The sequence below is a fragment of the Bos indicus x Bos taurus genome, chromosome 22 (assembly GCF_003369695.1).
Source record: "Bos indicus x Bos taurus breed Angus x Brahman F1 hybrid chromosome 22, Bos_hybrid_MaternalHap_v2.0, whole genome shotgun sequence".
Classification (NCBI taxonomy): Eukaryota; Metazoa; Chordata; class Mammalia; order Artiodactyla; family Bovidae; genus Bos; species Bos indicus x Bos taurus.
In genome coordinates this window covers 44,806,156-44,828,208 of record NC_040097.1, presented here as the reverse complement: position 1 = coordinate 44,828,208, position 22,053 = coordinate 44,806,156, and the positions used below count along the sequence as shown (strand labels likewise).

Below are 22,053 nucleotides of genomic sequence, written 5' to 3'. Positions count from 1 at the left end.
CTGGCAGGCTACAGTTTATGGGGTTGCAAAGACTTGGACATGACTGAAGTGACTGGGCACACATATGGGGAAAAACCTGAGGAATGCAGGTTAGAATGGATTCTAAGCAAATTAAACTAAGATGAAATAGTCTGAATGTAACATGTTCGCTCAAACAGCTGGAGGTGGCTCTCAGAGATGGCTTTGTTGGTGGGCTGAACGTTGGCCTCAGTGAGCCTGCATTGAGTGCAGTTCTGGTGTGTCCCTGGCATATCACAGGAGGAGGGCATTAGAGGCTTAGCAAGGTTGGCAGGTTGGAGTGCGTCTATCACGTGTGCCCTGCACACCCACTTCTCACCTTGTCCCCAGGCTAAACTCAGAGGACACTCCCTGCTCAGGCCCTGAGAAGCACGTTAATGGTGGGGTGAGGGGCACTAGCCACTCTGAGGCCTGGCTAGCCATTCAGCTCTGGGGTGGCTGAACTCTGCAGGCTGGGCGTGCTGGGGCGAGGCAGCCATTGAGATACTGATTTTGATATGGGTGATAGGCGTCACCGTGTGGCAGAAGACAGACAGCAGTGTTACCAGAACCAAAACTGGGGTCCACTCAGCCGCATGCGGTAAACTGTATCTTAAGGACACGTGGTCTGTGAAGGAAAGCGTGCTGTTTACTGTAAGGCACCAGACAGGGAATCTTGGACAGTTAATGCTCCAAAAGCCCAATGTCCCCAATAGGTTTCAGCAAAGCGTTTCTAAAGGCCAGGCAAAGGAGGGGAGTCCCAGGGTATGTGATTAACTCATGCACAATTCTAGGATTGGTGTATGGTGAGGTAAAGGAAAAAGGTGGTTATGACCAACCTAGACAGCATATTAAAAGGCAGAGACAGTACTTTGCCAACAAAGGCGGCCGAGATGAACTACCCCAAGTCTGAGGTCAGGGGCGACAGCAGAGACGAGCTACCCCACGTCCGAGGTCAGGGGCAGCAGCCTAGACGAGCTACCCCACATCTGAGGTCAGGGGCGGCGGCAGAGATGAGCTACCCAATGTCCAAGGTCAGGGGCGGCGGCCGAGACGAGCTACCCCACATCTAGGTCAGGGGCAGCGGCAGAGAGAAGCTACCCCACGTCCGTCTAGTCGAGGCTATGGTTTTTCCAGTGGTCATGTATGGATGTGAGAGTTGGACTATAAAGAAAGCTGAGTGCCGAAGAATTATGCTTTTGAACTGTGGTATTGGAGAAGACTCTTGATGAGCCCCTTGGACTGCAAGGAGATCCAGCCAGTCCATCCTAAAGGAGATCAATCCTGTGTGTTCATTAGAAGATCTGATGTTGAAGCTGAAACTCCAATACTTTGGCCCCATGATGCAAAGAGCTGACTCATTTGAAAAGACCTTGATGCTGGGAAAGATTGAGAGCAGGAGAAGGGGACAACAGAGGATGAGATGGTTGGATGGCCTCATCGACTCAATGGACATGAGTTTGGGTAGGCTCTCGGAGTTGGTGATGGACAGGGAGGCCTGGTGCGCTGCGGTTCATGGGACACGACTGAGCGACTGAACTGAACTGTTGCAGATATTTCCTGATTCAGCCAGACTCCAGAGGGGATGTGTCAATTTCTTTCATTTGATGAGTATTTTTTTAGCATGTGCAGAACAACTCAGGAAATGTGTATCAGGTGCTGTTATCTAGGTACTTCATAGAAGACCTACAGCAGAGGATACGGGGGAGGGGTCTGTCCCAGAAGGTTCCCCAGAGGGTCCTGCTCGGTTACAGGCACAAGGTGGCCATTACCTAGTAGCCATCAAAACGTTTGTTCAGTATTGCTGACCAGCTGTCCTACCAACATCATTTGTAAAATGTTTCCTTATGCCATTATTTTTCTTTGCTTTTACTGTTGATACCTAAATATTCTGTAGCCTGTCCTAGCTATAAATCAACTGAGTGCTTCTACTTTGATCCCTTTTTCTCTCTATCCCTTCATCTTTGATGTTGGAGAAAACCACGTCCCAAAACATAATGGGTTCTACCAACATGTCATCTCTGGCACACTGAACTGAGTGCAAGAAGTGTGATTGAGAAGGAATGTTCCAAGTGTTCAGCACTCCTCCAAGGCTCCCCAAGGAGGGCTGGAACACCCCACTGCCTTGGCTGGTGAGCTGCCTGCCGATGCCATTCATGATCATGGCTGTGTGTGTGTAGCAAGCCCCAGGATTCGCTCTTTCACTCCCTCTAGTGGCCAAGGAGGATACATGCTGCTGTTGTCTTCATTTTACAGATGAGGAAACTGTCAGCTAATCGTTGAAAATCTCTCTCACTGACCTTAACCCTTCCACCCCAGGCAACCAGGGTGTCTCTGTGAGGGTTCCCCCGGACCTCCAGCCACACTGCCCTCTATTTGATGGGCACGAGGTGGCCAGACACTCAGAACCAGCCACGAAAGGTGGGCAGTGTTACATAGCTACAGGCTCTTGGCAGAGGCTGGGGGGAACGTTTTGTAAATGGCAAAGCCTTCCTTAAACATATGGTCTTGTTCAGTTATAATAACCCAATTTCCTGTTACACGTGATGCAGCTGAAGCTTGGGGTAGATGACTAAGTGGCCAGGGTCACATGGCGGGAAGTGACCAAAATCCTCACCTTCTGACTCCAGGGCTCCCTCTAAAGAAGCAAAGTCATGATCCCATGTCCTTCCGTGAGCTCACCATAGTCCCATTAACAGAGGATTCAAGTGGAAAAGGCAGTAAGTAATGTCGGAAGAGGCCTGTCCACATGCTGGGTGTCACCGTGATGAGCCTTCCTTCCAAGTCCTGAAGGGCAGCCCTCTGCCCTGAACTTCCTGCTGACTCAGTCTGAATTAGTGCTGTGGCCCAGACAAGCTGCTTCATTCTTTATCTCCTTTTCACTTGGCTAGTCTGAACCCATTATAGGAGTAAAGGAAATAGAAAGCATTAACTATTAAAATTTGCTTCAAAGAAAAGTTAAAAAACATTTACAAAATATGTGTGGCCCCCACCAACCTGTGATTTTCATCAGGGTTAATAGGCTGCCCCCAAGAAAAGTTTGCTTTGGGCCCCATTGCTTCAGCTTTCCCCATCTGCAAAGTGGACACAAAACCATGATTCAGTCCCCTCTCCATTTTTAGTACCTGTTGAGGTTGAGGGGAATGGAGGTCAGGTGTATCTTCAGCTGAAAAGACAAGCTTTGCAAAGGGTCTTCTCGTATTCCCCCATTTCTCTCCAGCCTGCCTGCAAAGTCCCCCCCTTCTCCAGAGACCCCAGGTCTGCAGCTCTTGCCTCTGGGAGTGAGGGGGCAGAGGAGTGGCATCAGCTAGGTTGCAGGCCTGGTACTTGATCTAAAGAGTGCTGCGTCATCGTCCTGTCTGTCTTTTCTCCCTAATAATGTGGAATAGGGGTGAGGGGAGGTGGGGTGGGTGAGAGTGCCCTGGCCCTAAACCAGAAACTCGTCTACTTGCCACCTATGCTTAAAGACACATAAAAGCATGTCACTAGAGGCGTTGAGTCAAACAGGAGCTAAGAGGCACTTAAGGGCGCTGTGATGATGTTACCTGTGCCTGTCTCTCTGTCTTAAAAAATACGCATGTGCAGAAGAGAATCCGGCAGTGAGGACCCAAGCTAGCAGGATTCCCCACCTTCACGCCCACCCCCCCCACACACCCCCGCAGTTGTTCAGCCCAGTTAGGAGAGCAGGTCAGTGGTAAAGGTGGATCATCCTTTCTTTTTACTTTTGTGAAGCAACAATCAAACTGAGCACATTTATTATACAATGTTACGTGTTCACCTACCAGCTAGTCCCAATCTCTACATCAAAACATTATTTTCAAAAAGTTAAGAACCCAACAATGCAAATATAAGACAAATACATGATGAAGATCTCTGAGCCCGTTAATGACCAATCCAGTAAACGAGCATTTGGAGCCACACAGTCTCTGTGAAATTCAGCTGAACCCCCAGGTTGCCTTTGCTGAGGCTGAAGTTAGTGTGACGATGAGGGTGACTGTTTTCTGGAAATTTCTTGTGGAATGAAGGAGGCTGGATATCCCGGTTTGTGTCCAGAGAGGACCAGCAGTGCCTCCAGGTCAGTAGGGTTTTTTCTGGGCCTCAGGATCGGGGCTCGGAGTTAACTGTAGCCATGGCTGAGGGCAAGACACATGTCTGATTTTGAGGTCCGAGGGTCTTGTTCTTGTTTGAGCAGGAAGGAAACTGAGGCACAGAGTGAGGCCAGAGCACATGGACAGCAGTAGCAGGCTGCGCGAATGCCGCAAGCTCGACAGGGCGACAGGTCTGATGTCGGGGTGAGTCTTTACAAACCCATACTGATGGCCACCCTCCCAGGGCATCTACATCCTTGGTGGGAAGGGGTCCTTGATCTTTTCTCTGCTGTGGACCCCTTCTCATCACGCTACCTTTAAATGCTTAAGGTAAAATGTCTAGGGTTTCGAAAGTGCTTTGCTTTGAGCAAAATCTCGGGAGTATTTGTCTAGGTGGTGGTTGTTTGGGTGCTAAGTCATGGACTGCAGCCCACCAGGCTCCTCTGTCCATGGGATTCTCCAGGCAAGCATACTGGAGTGGGTTGCTATTTCCTCCTCCAGGGAATCTTCCCGACCCAGGGATTGAAGTCGTGTCTCCTGCATTGCAGGCAGATTCTTTACGCTGAGCCATCAGGGAAGCCTATTTGTCTAAGTAGTCCTCGTTTAATTTGATCAGTTAAAAATTACACAGAGACGTCTTTTAAATAGTATTGCCAAAGAAAAACTGCATGGACCCCAACCCCATCCCCAGATTCTATCCTCTGCCTTGGTCCACACCACCTTCCTGCTCCTCTGAATGACGCCCTACCCCAGTCATGCAACCCTCCACCGGCGGGAAAGCTGCCACAGCCCCCAGGACTGGAAGGCACCTTTGAGGTGTGGTCCGTGGGGTCAGAGTCTAGAGGACTTCACTAGCTGGCCTGGGTCTTCTTTAGGGGCTATAACAGAGGTGGACTGTGAGCTGCTCCAGTAATGATGTTTTGCCAGAGTCAGTGATGAGCCTAGCTCTAGAATCTGGGGAGTGGTTCCTCCAAGAGGTGACTGTGCCCAGCCTCCCGAAACTGCTTAATAACCACAGGAAATTTGTGATCTGTCCCTCAATTTTGCTAGTGATCTCCCTGAATAATGTTCGGGTGATCTCCTAACAGACCATGAATAGGGGTGGCGGGGTGTCACTCGGCTGTGCAAGCCTAGATGTGAGTGTGTGTGAGAATCAGCATCTCTGCGAACCCTGGGCTACACAGGTAAGTGAAGTGAGGATAATTCATACATTCTCATAAGCCTATTCCTCATTATCTTCCTCTTGAGTATTTTCTGGTGCATAGAGATAACTCGTTCTGTTCAGAAGCAAAACCTCCCTTAGCTACTGTGTTAAATCACATTTCACTCAAAGGCTTCCTTCCTCCAAGACTGCATTAGTTGCTGGTTTTTTTAAACTTTTGTTGGAATATAGTTGTTACAACGTCGTGTTAGTTTCCAGTGCACAGCGAAGTGATTCAGTTATACAGATTCTTCTCTCATATACATTATCACAGAATACTGAGTAGAGCTCCCTGTGCTCTGCAGTAGTCCCTGTAGATTATTTTAAATACAGTGGCGTGTATATTGTCGATCACAGCCTGATCACTTCCTCACACATTTCCCCTTATGGTTATAAGTATGATTTTGAGATCTGTGTGTTTCTGCTTTGTTTAAAAAAAAAAAAAAAGTGTCATGTTTTTAAAATTAGATTCCACTTATAAGTGATCCCTGGGTTGGGAAGATCCCCTGGAAAAGGAAAAGGCTGCCCACTCCAGTATTCTGGCCTGGAGAATTCCACAAACTGTATAGTCCTGGAGAATTCCACGAACCGTATAGTCCTGGAGAATTCCACGAACCGTATAGTCCATGGGGTCACAAAGAGTCAGACATGACTGAGTGACTTTCCCTGCTATCCCCATAGCAGGATAAGTGCTATCCTATGGTATTTGTCTTCCCCTTTCTTACTTGACTTAGTATGATCATCTCTGGGTCTGTCCATGTTGCTGCAAATGGCATTATTTCCTTCTTTTCTACAGAGTGAAGAGACTTCAGACCTGTGGTGACAGAGGCCTTAAAACCTCACAGGGAGACATCCTTGGAGCTCCATGGCCAGGAAGTGCGGGAGGAAACAGGACTTTCAAAGCAGAAAAAGTAGGTCTGCTGAGAACCAGAGCTGGCCAGCCAGGCCCCTGAGGTCTCAGTGCCAGTTTAGGTTTCAAACAACAACTTCCTTTCTTCCCTGAGAAAAATGGCTTGGGCATGCTTCCCCGGTGTGCGTTTTGTCTGACAAGAAACCCTTTTGTCCTCTGTCAGTAGAAACGCCAAGAATAAAGCCTGAGGGGCACTGCCGGGAGACAGGTGCTGGAGCCCCGACGCCCTCCCCTGGCACCTCTGCCCGGGGGTCTCAGCTGAGCCCACAGGGACTCTTCCCCAGGGCCTGGGCAGGCAACAGGACAGGAGCCGTCAGGCACCCATGGATGCCCCAGCTCCAGGAGAAAATGGAGATGGGGCTGTCTGGTTCATATATTAATAGGCGTTTGTCACACACCAGGTTAGGAAATAATCCTCCCATTGTCAGCCTGGCTTAATCCTGCCGTTGTCGATATGTCTTCTGGGACCTCGCGGGGAGGGGGCGCTTTCTTGGAAGAAATCCCTTTTCAGAGGGAGCGGCAGATGTACCTCTCTCACCGTGGGCCTGTCCCCACCAGGAAGTCTGTGTGTCTCATGCACGGTGTTCAAGGCATTGAGGAAACCTGCTTTGTAACGAATGCAATCCTAGATTTCTTGAAGTCACCCCGTAGGTGGTTTTTGCAGAAGTAGAGGCTTCTACAAACTGGGTTTCTTTAAAGCAAGGGTTTTTTTTCCTGCATTTTGGTTGGTTCCTAAAATAGAAACAAACAGCATGATTCAGGAAAGGGCAAGAAGGCTTAGCCTGCTCTGAAGAAGGCCTATGGGATTGTCACCCAACGATTATCACCACCCCACCCCCGCCAAACACAGCCCTTCAGCCAAACCTAGCAACTGAGATGACCGCAGTGTCTCTCTCTCGCTTTTTGGCCATGCTGTGCAGCTCATGGGATCTTAATTCCCCAACCAGCAATTGAACCCAGGCTCCCGCAGCAGAAGTGTGGAGTCCTAACCACTGGACCACCAGGGAAGTCCTCACAATTTTTTTTTTTAATTAACCCTAAAGTGTTTTTGAATTCAGTGAAGAATGAGAAAAGCAGTGTCCTGAGAGCAAAGTCAAAAGCAGGTTTCTGTCAGTTGTATGAAGTCATCACAGTGAAAACCTTTTGAGTAAAGAAACCCAAGTACATTCTTCTATCCTTCTGACAGGACATGAGTGCTGAGGGCAACCCTAGAACCACCCAAGAGGCAGGAATGAGCCAACCTGGATTTGGCTTAAAAAGAACAGGAAACACACACACATCTAAGCACCCAATTCACACAGAGGTAGGAAAGGAGAAATGATAAACTCCCTCTGTGATGCTAAGTCTTTAGGGCAAAAGTGAATTTTTGACAGTGAATCAACACCTCAAAGAAGCTTCCTGCAGCCCGTGGCACGGAGCAGCCTCTTTCCAGACTCCGGGTGCTGCTTATTCTGCTCTTGGCCTTTATTTGCCTCCCACCTCTCCCCCAAGAAGGCTGTACTCAGCTACAGCAATCCATCCCGAGGAGGAGCTTCGCCTCTGAGAGATTAATCATGAGCGGGGATGTGTGATTGATCCTGCCACCCGCAAAGCAGGGGGACGCTGAGGCCGTCCTTTCTGAGTAAGCAAAGTTCAGAGCTGTTTGAGTTCCACTAGGTAAGCAGGACTCTCCAGACCCGAGCCAGTAGGCTGCCCTCTCAGCAGGAATTCTCGCCCTGGCCACGCACAGGTGTGCCTCAGTGGAGGCTACAGGGTCAGAACTGCTCATTTGTGCAAATAGCCTGACTCCATCAGATTTTAATCAGCGTGAAGTATGGCAAAAAGATCAGATTAAGATCTGTCCTATAAACTTAGGCTGTATGGGGTTTTTCCTAATCCCAGCTAGAGACTAGTATATCCTAATTTTTGCAGAAAAGGAATCTTGAGGTTTTTTTGTTTTGTTTTTTGTCATATCCTACCCCTCCCTCTAAAAAAAAACCTTAAGTACACAATTCATCCAAAAATTAAAGGGAAAGGGGAAACAGTTGCATTTGCTGTGGATGTAACTTGGAACAAATAAATGCTAAAGAGAGCTGGTAATTTGGGAGGACCCTTGACTCAGAGGCTCAGTAGAAGAAACAGCATCACATCACAGATGGATTAGGTAGCCTAGTGGTCCAGAGTGCTCACAGGCCTGGGCTCAAACCACAGCTCTGCAGCCACTTTTGAGCTGCAGCTTTTGGTAAGTTCATTGTCATTTCTGAGCCTCTATTTTCTTTTTATTTAAATAGTAGTTTAGTACTTGGGCATTTCTCCATTTCTTCAAAGTAGAAAATCAGTAAAACAGGACTCTCACCTCAACTAGAATTCAACGAGATGATGCCTGTGGAGGATCAAGCCCGGTAACAAGGACAGCATAAGTCCTCAACTTACTGTATTGTTAGACTCGATCAGCAGGTCTAGCGGGACCCAGGAGAGGTAGGAGTGTGTTCAGTGGCTGAGTTGCCAAGGGAAGCATGTAGTAACAGCACTTCCTGGCAGCAGAATTCCCCTTTCACATCCGGGGCAGGAAGCTTGTCCTGATCTACTCGGTATCAGATGGGTTTAGTTCTCCACCCTCAAGGTTATCACGGAAATATCTAATGCTCATGTACATTCAGCTCTGTCTAAACACCGGGCAGTTTTAAACCTATGCACACACTCATTTACAGACCAGTCACACACCTTAGGGCTCAGCCTAAAGGCTGATGCGCAGGCTAATGTAAAAGGGATGGTGGAGCTGAGGCTTTGGGATAAATTACGGTTTAACGGCAGTGAGCGTGGGTCATCTTCTGACCTTGTATTGGAAGCCAGACCCTGTGCTGCTTTCCCTACACGATTCTCACAACGTCTCCATGCAAGCTGAGGGGAGATGAGATGGTAGGCGGATGGAGAGGGAAGCCCGTTACCTCGCAGAAGACTCCATGACTCATAAGAGCCGTTACTTAAGGGGCGATGACTGTTCTTGCAGTGTGCCAGGCAGTTCTCACCTGCTCGTCACCTTGTCCTCCCCAAACCTCACAGCATCAGGATGGTAAGAGTCTCAAAGGTTGAGTACCTTGTACTGAGTCATATAACAACAGGCCAGAACTCAGTCCCTGGAAATCTAATCACATATCCTGTGCTTCTCCACCTAGAACCCCTCTGCCTGCCCACCAAAGCTGCCAGGGATAACTCGAGAGACTAGTGGTGGTGGGGAGACAGGAAAGGGCTTCTCACAGCCAGGTCTCAGTAACTCACCGGCAAGAGAGTGAGGTTTACGTTTAGGGTCTGAAGACCCTACAAGACAGGCTCACGCGGAATGTGACCATGCTTGGCCTGTGTGCTGCAGGGAGCTGCAGGGGAGTGTGGTGATGGATTTCGCCGTCTCTGCAAATACTCGCTTACCTTTACCATGTCTGCTCTGTGTGTGGCAGCACCGCCCTCAGTGATGAGTGTGTGTGAAGGCCCTGCACCCTCACAGCGATCCCATGCAGTAGGTTTTACCCATCCTGTGGAAGAAGAAAGGACTTGCCTGAGGTCACAGAGGTAGAAGTGGTCTGGCAGGGGTTGGAACTTGGGTGATCCTGGCTCCAGTGACATAGACTAGAAGTGCAGCGTGCTGTGGGGCCTGGAGTTGCTTCTCTTCCCTGTGGTAGGTGCGCGCCTGGCATGGGTGTTTGCAGGTAAGGATGCGCGTTTTGTAATAATTCACGTGAATGATACCACTGGACACTGAAGTGGTGGCACCAGAGAGGAAGAGTATGATACCAACAGCCTCCGTTCAGTCATCTTCAAGGCCTTGGAAAAGGTGGATCTTTATCAGATTTTCCTGTTTGAACCCTTCCCACTTAGCATATTCAGCTGCCAGCTGGGTGAGGCTTCTGGAAAGAGTTTGGAGGCCCGCTGAGAGCCTTGACATCCTTGTCTGAAAGGCACTGGCATTGGCAGCTGTCCAAACACTGTGGTTGACTTTGAGACTATTTAATTGAAACCATATTTAAGGGGGAAAAAGAGTGAGAAGGAAGGGGTATGGGGTGCCAGAGCAGGAGAAAGATCTTGGCAAAAAACAAAACAAAACCCTTCTGTGCGCTGTTTGCACCATCGGATTGACCAGACAGGGCCACAAAGCTGATACAACAGGATTAGCAAAACTGCATTGTTGGCCGTGGGCGCGGCGTGACACGTGCTACAGCAAAGGCATTTGGCAGGATTAACCTGCCAGGGATAAAGATGTAGCAGACAAGGGGCTGAATTAATGGACTGGCATGACCGAGGCGGGGAAATCTATTTGCATGCGATATTAACTGTGCTAATAAACTCCAGGCTGGGTTGGGCAGCCCTGTGGGTCCTCTCAGAAACAGGATATTTTATTTTAAAGCCCACCTGGAGTCTCCCAACCAAGACCAGCTAACCCAGGCAGGCTTCCCAGGCTGCCTTTAGGCTCACGCTTGCTGTCATCCTAGAATAAACAAATGTACATTCTTACATACCCATGGCAGCATGGGCGCCCACGGACTGCAGAGTGATCCTTGTACCCTGGGCTTGAATGCCAAAGGGTCCTCTGTTCAGAGGGTGATTGTCTCTGAAATACAATGAACGATCATTAAGTATAACACACGTGACAAAATACCTACTCGGAATGGTTGGTTGTGCCTGATGCGTGGATTCGCATCGTGTGGAAGTCAGGGCAAGAGCAGGGCGAGCAAGCAAGACAGGCCAAGGCATAAATTTTCAGAAGGTGCTCCTGGTCCCGGCCATACAAGGGCAGCATCAGCACCTGAGAGCAAGTGCCTCGTGCCTCTCATCCTGGTCCCACTGAAAGCAGTGGTGGGAACGAGGAAGATACAGGCGTTCAAGATGCAGGCGCGCTTAGATACTCACACTGTCGCTAATGCATAGCTGAGTGTTGGGGGGCAGCGCCAGGAAGAGGCCAGGCAGGTGAGAGGAGAGGGGACCAGGAAAGATGGAATTACCCTCCAAGTTACTGCTGTGGGCAGCTGGGGACCTCTGCCAGCCTGGGTGGGACGAGAGAGCAGGAATTTTTCCACCAGCTTCCAAGCATCACTGATGAGGGATGTTAACTCCTTGTACCCCACAGGCCCACCATGTTCCTGCCCAAGCGAGGCCACGCCAGCCGAGGGTACCCTGTGCAGAGGGCCAGTGGGGCCCCATACAGCCAACACCTGCCATGTGAGTGAGATTTCATTTTCATCTGAAGATGCTCTCTATCAGACTCTCATCACCACACCAGGGTTCATATAAATGTCCATTTTTCACAGAGCCGTAGATTTAGAGCAGCAGTCCCCAAATCTGGATTATCAGAATCCCTGGGGGTAGGGGTGGATTCCTGGGCTTCACTTTCAAACCAACTGCAGCAGAAGCTGGGAGTGGGGAGGGAGGGAGCCCTGAATCCCACCTCCCCATCCTGAGCCAGTCAGCCAGGTTGGGGGGATGTCAGCTGCTGGAGAAAATCTGCATTGACCCATGGACACCCTGGGAGCTGGTTGATGAGGAAACACACCCTATTTCTATTGCCATCATCTTTTTCCAGAAGGAAGGGGCAGGAAAATGGTTTGTTGATTTGAGACCTCTGATGTTATAAAGCTTAGATAAATGTCACATCCTTCCAATTGCCTTCGCCAAGTGATCATTACGTGACGTTAAACATACACACACACACTCACACACACCAGAATTAGCTAGCTTGACCTTGCCAAGCAAATAGTGAAGAGGAAGAAGTAATATAAACAAGCCAGAGTGGGAAATAAAGAGATAAAAAGCTTTGGTTAAAATGGGTGCAGAATTCTGGAACACCAGAAATGTTAACATGCTCATCAATGCCCCTGGCATGGCTGAGGCACTTCAGAGGCAACAGCAGGTAACCGGGCCCTGAGCAGAGAGGGAGGGGCAGCTGTGATGCGCCAGCCCCCTGTTCTGGGGCACGTGGTGGCTGGGGTCCAGCCCAGGCCACCCAGCAGGTAGCCACCCATATACTCTGTTCTGCATCTGCATCTGCCCAGGAAAAGAGGGACTTTCTTGAGCTCACAAAAGGCTCCGTCCCCAGGAAAGGCCCGATTGTTTCCCTTGCAGAAGGCGCTGCGTGCTCTAGCTGAGTGTGTCAAGATCTGAAGGAAAGACGCTGCGTAGATGAGCAGACAAGAGGGAGGTGGGCGGGGCAGGGCCACCGGGACCTGTGTGCTTCTGCTGGACTTGTATTTTACTCTGGATGGACAGGGGGAGGGAAGGAGGGGACAAACAGGAGAATGACAGGCTCTGAGTCATCTTTTAGAAGCGTCACTCAGGCTGCAGTAGAGTGAACCACCGAGGGACGAGTTCGATGCGTGGAGCATTGTCCAGGTGGGAGGTGGGGCGCCGGCAGGGGTAGAGGGCTGGACTGGCCATGTAGGGTGGCTGTGGAGATGAGAAAATGTCCTTCAGTGGCAAGATGTTGGCCATCCTGATGGCTCAGAGCAGACACTAAGGACAAAGCTGTGTCTCTGCCTCTAAGATTGCGGGGACTTCCTCCACAGGAAGAGCGTGGCCGAGCTGCAGGTCCTGCTGTGTGGCACTGGGCTGCAGGGGACCCCACGATCAGGCTGAAGAGTGGACGACCCTGGAGCCCACGAGATGGGGGAGGGTGTTCAGAGCCACAGAGGCAGGCACACGGGGTGTACTGGGGGGACGCCAGCTCCACGAGGGAGGAGGGGCAGGTGCAGAAGTGAGGAGCCATGGGATCTGCGACTTGTGGGCGTGATGGGGGCCTTGGAGAGATTAATCCTGATCCAACTGGCCCTCTGGAGGAATCCCCATGGTGTCGCTGTGCATCAGGGCACGAGAGCCGAGAGGCAGGGAGGTGAGTGAGGAGGTCTGACAGTCAGCTGTTCATACAGAACAGCTGTGTGCACGTCCGTGTGCACGTCCTGAGGACGCTGGGTGCCAGCTTTCTTTTTCCGTTTTCAAACGCTTAGAAAAGACGAGTTGGACCACGCAAGTCTTAGTTTGAATGATACATTCACTCAGCCAGTATTTATCAAGCATCCCCTACATGGCGAAGGCTTGGGACCCGAGAGGGAGGCTGGAATCGAGTGGCAACAGCTCGCCGCACACTGTGTGGTAAGAACCTTCAGGAAGAGGCCCAGAGGCCTGGAAAGCACGTGACAGCACAGTTGGGTCTGGGCTGGGGGACGGTGTCCGGGAAGTCATGTTGGATTGGAAAGCTGAAAGAGAAGTTGGTGTTAAACTATGTGAAATAGAGAATGAGGCATTCCAGGAGGAGGAAGCAGCTTGTGGTGGAAAGGAGTATGGCATGTTTGAGAAGTCAGAACAGCAGATAAATGGATGGACCTAGAGTCTGTCATACAGAGTGAAGGAAGTCAAAGAGGGAAACAAGCATAGCATATTAACGCATATATATGGAATCCAGAAAAATGGTATAGACGAACCTATTTGCAGGGCAGGACAGAGACCCAGACGTAGAGAGCAGACCTGTGGGCACGGGATGGGGAGGGCAGTGGACCAAGTTGGGAGAGGAGCGCTGACATATATGCGCCCCCACGTGTGAAACTGATCGCGAGGGGGCGCTGCTGTGTAACAGGGAGCACAGCTCCGTGCTCTGTGATGAGCGGAGGTGGGGCGGGCTGAGAGAGGGAGGAGACAGATGTGAACATAAAGCGGATTCACGTTGTTGTACCGCAGAAACTGACAGCATCATAAAGCAGTTACACATCAATAAAAAAATTTTAAACAGAATTCAAAATATAAACGAAGTCAACAGGGTGTAGACAGAGGGGGAGATGAAAGGCCGACTCTGCTGGCATTCTGCTTCTAACCCCTGGCTGCTCTCTGCTCCCTCCGCACTCCAGAGGCAGCACGGAGGTCCGTCGGCTGGCACGGTGCGGTGGGGCAGCTGGTGTTGTGAATCAGGCCGTCGCCAATCAGAGAACGGCTACTTCACAACACCAGGGTCACACCCCACCCCAGGCAGCGCTCCCAGCTCCAGCCCCCATGCAGCCTCCACCTCGGCCGATGGCCATCGCTGGGGCACCGCCAAGCCCCCCAGAACCGCAGCAGGCGGCTTTACGGTTGACACCTCACGCTGTGCAGACACCACCGCAAACACAGGAGCCCTGAGGCGGTTTCTCCCCAGACGCAGACAGCTCCACTTGGAAGTGAAAGGCACTCCCACCAGCATCGGCTTCCTGCAGAGAAAATGGAGCCACCAGCTTCCCACGGTGAGAACGGGGTTATGACCTCGGGAGGGTTGAGCAGCACCGACCGGCCCATTCCTCCTGGTGCTAAGAACACAGCTGTGAGCCGGGCCAAGATTTTAATACGTGATGGTGACCGCTCTGACCTCGCAGAGTGGAGGGAAGGGAGGCCCTAGTGACAGGATGGTGGCTCTGGGGACAGTCCTGGGGAGAGGAGGGCCAAGGCCCACACAGACCGGGGACACATCTATCCTAGATGGTCCTGGGTGCCCTTGAGAACACATGCCCATGTCAGAACGTGTCCCCACGCGGGACGAGCCTTAAGAGGGCCCTTCCAGGCCATCGGTGTGTCACACACTCCCATCCTGGGTAATGTGATCAGTCAGCTGTGCTGACAGGTGGGCTTCCTTTCCCCAGGACCCCACAGCCAGGGACCTGGCAGCGGGCAGGGGGAGAGGGGTACTGACAGAGGCCTCCCGAGTTGGAGTGTGGTTATGTTTGAGTACCTAAGTGAAATCTTCTGTATGACACCGCTGTTTCTTAGAGCCAAGGAGGAGTTTAAAGCAGAGCAGCTGGTTGACTAGCATGCTTTCTGAAGCACTAAGCAAAAAGGAGGATGTCCACCTCTTTGGTTTTCTATGGGACAAAGCAAGATCCAGGGCTGGTGCGATGAACCCAGGCTTCCATCTGTGTCACCTCAGTGCTTGCTGCTGTCCCCAAGGAAGCCACAGGGAGGGATAAAAACACATCCGGTGCAGAACGAGGTTACCCAGAGCCTGGGTTAATCACGGCCCTTGAAGCTTCTGTGAAGTTCTGTCCTTGACCCCCAAACCGCTCAGGCATCTCTGAAGCTTGTACTGTGTTATGCTTGGGGACAAGTATCTTTAGAGTGAAGAGCCCCAGTTTTTCCCAGAAAGGCCTCCCCCGCCTTTTTCTTGAAGCATATAAACAGCATGTCTCTAAGAATCTGTCTACTAACCTGTTCTCCTTCTACCACCAGTGTCCAAGTAGGCACCATTCAGGGTGTGGTCCACGGTGGTGGCATCAGCACGCTGGGAAGGTGGCCCCCACACGCCTGCTGCATCACAGTCCTGGGGCCTGGAGCCCAGCCTCGGCTCAGGGACTGGTGTTAACACGACCAGCTCCTGTTGGTCGCCCCACATCCTCTCCCGCTTCCATTCCAACCTCACGTCTTCTTGTTCCAGCCAGAATGGTCTTTTCCAAACACGTGCCTGTATCGTGGGAACCCCTCCACTCCCTGCCTTAAAACTGCTCAGGGAGTTGGCCTCACCTTAACAGCACTGGCCCCCCAAGTGGCCTTCCCCCCACCCCAACCACCTCTCCATTCACGCCCTTCCTCCCTCCAGCACCCCTGCCCCAAGACCCCTTTCCAGACCCTCACACCCTCGAGCTCCCTCCTGCCCAGGGCGTTTGCACAGCTTAGCCCTGTCTGAATACCCCCAGTATACTCCCCCGATTGGCAACTTCCTGTCCTCCAGATTTCAGCCAGCATTGACTCCCCAACCCAGGAGGCTACGTTAGACAGCTGATGTTCAGAGCAAGCTGAATTCTGCCCCTGCAGAACACTCGTCCCATTTTGTCATGATGCCTTCACGGGTGGGAATCTTTGCTGAATGTAATCCTCCCCGCTGGCTGGATGCTTCCTGTGGGCAGGGACCCTCAACTGAGTTCAGTGTCTGGCACTGAGTAGCGACTCAGTAATGCATTTGTTCAGTCTGTGCTCTTGAGTGTCCTTCAAAGTCAAATGGCTCTCTTGCTCATTGGAGCTTTGGGTCCTTGTTTCCTTCCAGTGACGCTATAGTAATAGCAGCAAGCACTTAATAGAAACCGAGGCACACACTGCCCTGAGCCCTTTGCATCATCAGTTACCTCCAAGTGGCAGGTCGTGTAGCCGCCTGTCAGGTAAGAAGTGAGGCCACTCCATCCCTACTGTTAGTAGTTGGCGCCACCCTGACCTACTACTCTGCTGCTGAGAAGCCACAGGGGACAGAGCTGGAACCCGCCTTCACTGTTGGTGGGAATGTAAATTGGTGAAGCCACTATGGAAAGCAGTATGGAGGTTCCTCCAAAAAAGCTAAAAACAGAGTTTCTCTATGATTCAGCAATCCCACTCCTGGGCGTATATCTAGATGAAAACATAACATGCACCCCAGTGTTCACTGCAGCACTGTTTACCAGAGCCAAGACATGGAAGCAGCCTAAATGTCCATCAACAATGAAAAAGCTGTGGTACATACATGCAATGGAGTATTACTCAGCCAAGGATGAAACAACGCCATTTGCAGCAACATGGATGGGCCTAGAGATGATCGTACTAAGTGAAGTCAGACAAAGACAAATGTGCTGTCGCTGGTATGTAGAATCTAAAATTGGACACAACGGAACCTATCTATGAAACAGACTCACAGAGAGAACAGACTCGGGTTGCCAAGGGGGAGATGGTGGGAGAGGGGTGATGGAGTGGGAGTGTGGGGTTAGCAGATGCAAGCAAGTATATATAGAATGGATGAACAAGGTCTTACTGTACAGCACAGGGAACTCAATATCCCCTGATAAACCATTATGGAAAAGAATATGAAAAAGAACGTGTATTTATGTGTGTGCGTATATATAACTGAATCAGTCTGCTGCACAGCAGAAATTAACACAGTATTGTAAATCACCTATACTTTAAAACAGGAGGACAAGGCTGGACATGAAGGTCCCCAGGGCTTGCTCCCAGGTACCCAGCAAAGCCCACTCCCTCCTCTCTGGTCTCTGAAACCCGGCAGACCAGGCAAGTCTTCTTCCTGTTTGTACGTTTCTAAAAGGTTAAATTCCAACCTTGTTTAAAGTACTTCATAATGAAACCTGATTAAAAACCTAATGAAATATAAAATAGGGTCAAGTCCAGAGAGAGAAAACTGCTTAAGAACCAGAGGAAGCTCTACTTAATTTTGTTGTTAAGCTGGTGAATTCATTCGAGGTTTGCACAGTTACCTTCAGAGGTCAGCGCTTCTGGGAACAGCAGGGTTTAGAAAGAAGTTTCCTGAGGAAGTATTTAATGTCAGATTGAGCCATGGTTCTCAAAGTGGGGTTTACCTTCAGAGGTCAGCAGCGCCTGGGAACTTGTTAGACACATACATCCTCTCCACGTCCCCACAGCCCTGATGAATCAGAAACCCTGAGGGGAGACCCTGCAACCTAGGTGTTAATGAGGCCTCCAGGAGATTCTCAAGTGCCTCAAGTTTGAGAACCACTGAAATACCTAAAAGGTAGGGGAAACCCTTTCGTTACCACATGTAAAAGGGGCAAGGTTGTGGAAAACCCACGCGGTCCATTCAAGGCAGTGTGAGAAGCCGAGGGCACTTACTGTGAGAAGTGGAATAGTTCTTGACATATCAGTTCACAAGGATGTCATAGTTATCAACGATTCCAGCCCTCCATGTGAGCTGGTGAGCCTGAGGAAACTCAGGATGTTAAACTGTAGGATACTGGCCCCAGATAGATGAGGCACATATCAAAGGCATGCTTTCAGTGAGCCCAGACCTTGCATCTCCCCATACATAGAAAAGTGCTAAATTCCTTAACCTGGGGTATCTGGTTTTCTTTAAATAACAATCAGCTTTTGGCGTTTTTTTGCATAACTTCTATATAACCTGGCTTCCCCCACCGGCCACCTCAGTGCAGTTCTCTCAGTGTTACTTGAGATGCTGTCTCCTGTGCTTAAAGTCCTAAAAATTCCCACCAAATAAAACATAACTCTCAACTTTGAGGTTGTCAATATTTTTAAGTCCAGACTGATGAAGTGACCAGAGCAGATTCTTCTTCACCTGAACTCAGCCAGGTTTATATATGTACAGAATTTACAGGTACTTACTTAATAGGAAATTAAAGAAAATCTTGCCCTAAAAATGGGGGGGTGGGGGGTGGGGACTCTTTTATTACCTACAGTTAAATCAAGGTTAAAAAGCTGGCTTGATAAAAATATCTTTTCGAATTCTGACTTTAAACAAAGCCCTTCTAGTGGGAAGCTTGCATTTCTCTGTGTCTTGTCTTCTACCTGATTGTCCTAGGACATTCTATGCATGTCAGAGTGTGTGTTTTGCCCTCTGCTATACTATTTTTGAAAGTAAACTCTCCAGGCTTTACTTACATCCTCCCCTACTCTTGTGGAGAAGTCTCCTGCAGGTTTGAATCACTATTAATATATATTTTATTAATGGCCAAATGATGGATCCTTTTAAAATTGGAGAAACTAACAAATTGGTGGAATCTAGAGAGCTCCCATTATAAGTAGCTGTTTTATTGGTACTTATAAAAACAAACCAGAGGTGGAAAATATGTATTTAATGGTGAACCCAAGTACTTCAGTTTAAAACAAGAAAAACTGGTTTGGGAAGCTCCGTTTGTGGTTTTTGCTTCCCCCTCCATGAGTCTTACAGATGGCATTAGAATAATTAATGTTAATAGGAAAAACACATAAGGAAGTCTGGATACTATTTCAGCAAGGTAGAAACTTTTAAAGGAATTGTCTTCTCACTGATACATAACATATAGTTGGACAAATCAATCTTTTAGTATTATTTCACTGACAGACTTATTCTTTGAGGGAATTAAAAGCAACTGTCTTTATCGTGCAAATCTCTACAAACCAGAATGTATTACTAAGTACAGGCCACAAAGACCTGAGTCTGAGCCTAATTAGCTCAATCGGTTAAGACCTGAAACCAAGGAGAAAAAAAAAATGACAAAGTGGCAGCTTTAAAATTCAAACCACTGGGAATGCTCCCTCAGCCAGACTTCACAAATAGTAAAGCTTTAGTCATCTGAGCAAGCAGTTCTATACCAACTGTTCTTTATAAATTAGTAAGTTTATATTATAATACCAGATTCATAATTTTTTTTAAAGTGAATCTGTTACAGGATGGGGGACCCCTTCTGAGGCCCAGAACTGGGCTCTTGTCTAACACTCGGAAATGAATTGTCCGAGGAGACGCGTGCTGACAAAGCAAGAGATTTTATTGGGAAAGGGCACCCGGGTGGAGAGCAGTTGGGTAAGGGAACCCAGAACTGCTCTGCAGTCTCGGGGTTTATGGTGATGGATTAGTTTCTGGGTTGTCTTTAGCCAATCATTCTAACTCAGAGCCCTTCCTGGTGGTGCATGGCTTGTTCAGCCAAGATGGATGCCAGAGAGGAGGATTCTGGGAGGTGGTCAGACATATGGTGTCTCCTTTTGACCTTTCCTGAACTCTTCTGGTTGGTGGTGGCTTATTAGTTCCGTGTTCCTTACCAGGCCCTCCTGTCGTAGAACAACTCATGTAAATGGTTACAGTGGTGCCTGGCCAGGGTGGGCAGTTTCAGTCTGTGTGCTTCTCCTAACAAATCCGTGAGATGTCTAGTTTTGCCTGTTTATGTCTGTGAACACATTATACATATGAGATATCTCTACTTGTGGATAATCTTATCAAAATTAAATTTTTAACGAGTGCTTACAAATTAAAGAAACTGGCCAAAATGACCTTCAGGTTCACATGAACTAGGAAGTATTCAATGTTAAGTTGAAACCTAGTATTAAAATTTAGGTTTATTGATCTAGATAATATAGACACTTCTTTAGAGTCACCAGTATTAAGTATAATAATGTACTTAGGGTTGAAAAGTGAAAGTTAGTTGCTCAATTGTGTCTGACTCTGCGATCCAATGGATTGTAGCCTGCCAGGCTCCTCTGTCCATGGAATTGAATTCTCTAGGCAAGAATACTGGAGTGGGTTGCCATTCCCTTCTCCAAGGGATGTTCCTGACCCAGGGATCAAACCCATGTCTCCTGTATTAGCAGGTGGTTTCTTTACCATCTGAGCCACCAAGGAAGCCTAGGTTTAACAGAAGTTAAATAAAACCCTATTCTATCTATTGCAAGGAAAATAACTTGATACTATGAGACTTGATCAGAGAAGGCAATGGCACCCCACTCCAGTACTCTTGCCTGGAAAATCCCATGGACAGAGGAGCCTGGTGAGCTGCAGTCCATGGGGTCGCTAATAGTCGGACACGACTGAGTGACTTCACTTTCACTTTTCACTTTCATGCATTGGACAAGGAAATGGCAACCCACTCCAGTGTTCTTGCCTGGAGAATTCCCAGGGATTGGGGAGCCTGGTGGGCTGCCGTCTGTGGGGTTGCACAGAGTCGGACACGACTGAAGTGACTTAGCAGTAGCAGTAGCATGAGACTTGATGAGCTTTTGGGTAAACTCTTTAAAAATATTTTACAAATGCCTACTTAAAATGATCTTTACAGGTATTGGTAACTTACAGTACTAAACCTGTGCTAATTTAAGTGATGGAAGTTTATTGACTAGCTAATTTCCAAAAAGAAATAAGATACTGAGTCATAAGTTACTAAATAGAAAAACTAAAGGTATTTAGAACTATTAATGAAAATATTTAGTGCTACCTGAAATGCTCTGTTAGAAAACAAATGTTTTTAGAAAGTATTACTGATGTTTATGTTCACCAGTATACAAAATACTAATGTAAAAGACAGTTCATATTGCTTACGTCTTAGCTTTTACTAGAAATTAGGGTTTTGAAGCGTTGAGGATTCTAGTTGTAGTTCATATACACAATGGAATATTACTCGGCTATAAAAAGAATGCATTTGAGTCAGCTCTAATGAGGTGGAAGGACCTAGAGCCTACTATTACACAGAGTGAAATAAGTCAGAAGGACAAATATAGTATATTAACACATATATATGGAAGCCAGAAAGATGGTGCTGATGAACCTACCTACAGGGCAGCAGGGGCGATGCAGACACAGAGAACAGACTTTTGGGCACAGTTGAGAGACAAGGTAGGCCGATTTGAGAGAGCAGCATTGAAACATATACGTTACCAAATGTAAAGTAGACAGCCAGTGTGAATTTGCTATATGACACGGGAACTCAAGGCCAGTGCTCTGCGACCACCTCGAGGGGTGGGATGGGGAGGAGACATATGTATACCTATGGCTGATTGATATTGATGTATGGCAGAAACGATCACAATACTGTAATTTACCCTCCAATTAAAAATTTTCTAAATAGCTATTGAAAAACCCTAATCACTGACAGTTTACCATGTAGACACCTTATGTGATATTTCTAGATGGAAGCTACTAATTTGAATTACTCTAGAAAAATAATGCCTGTAGGCATTTTTAGTTTATACTATGGTGATATATCCATTTTTAACTAGAATCCCACAGTGCCTAATAGTCATGAATAAATTTATAGACTTGTTTTTCAAAACAAAGTTGAGGATTCTAATTTAAACATGTAATTAAAACTACTAGGAATACTACAGAAACATTTCAATATTGAGTAGGAAATAGAATGTGTTTTCAGTAAAGAAGGTATGAGGAATGGAATTATATTTTATTGAGGAAAATAAGTTGGTTGGTTTTATGTGGAAGAAAAAATATAAGGGACAGGCTGATACAGATACAAAAACTGAAGAAAAATTGTGGAAAAGAAACCTGAGAAACAAGTTTTATGCATGGTTAGGATTAACTAAATTTAGATTGAAGTTAACTAAGTAAATGGATCTTGTTAAGTAAACTAATGCAAGACTGGAATTTGATTTCTCTGTTAGAAGCGCTCCTCTTTGGT

General features: G+C 48.3%; 1 protein-coding gene across 1 annotated transcript in view; it reads left to right on the top strand.

Annotated features, from left to right (window-relative positions):
• LOC113880470 overlaps window positions 1–11,830 on the top strand; it is a 126,860-nt gene extending 115,030 nt beyond the window's left edge. Inside the window, exons 4-5 of the mRNA XM_027522644.1 lie at window positions 6,083–6,197; window positions 11,295–11,830. Coding sequence (XP_027378445.1) covers window positions 6,083–6,197; window positions 11,295–11,390 — 211 coding nt within the window. The 3' untranslated portion in view covers window positions 11,391–11,830. The remainder of the gene's footprint in view (window positions 1–6,082; window positions 6,198–11,294) is intronic.
• Window positions 11,831–22,053: the final 10,223 nt, after the last annotated feature.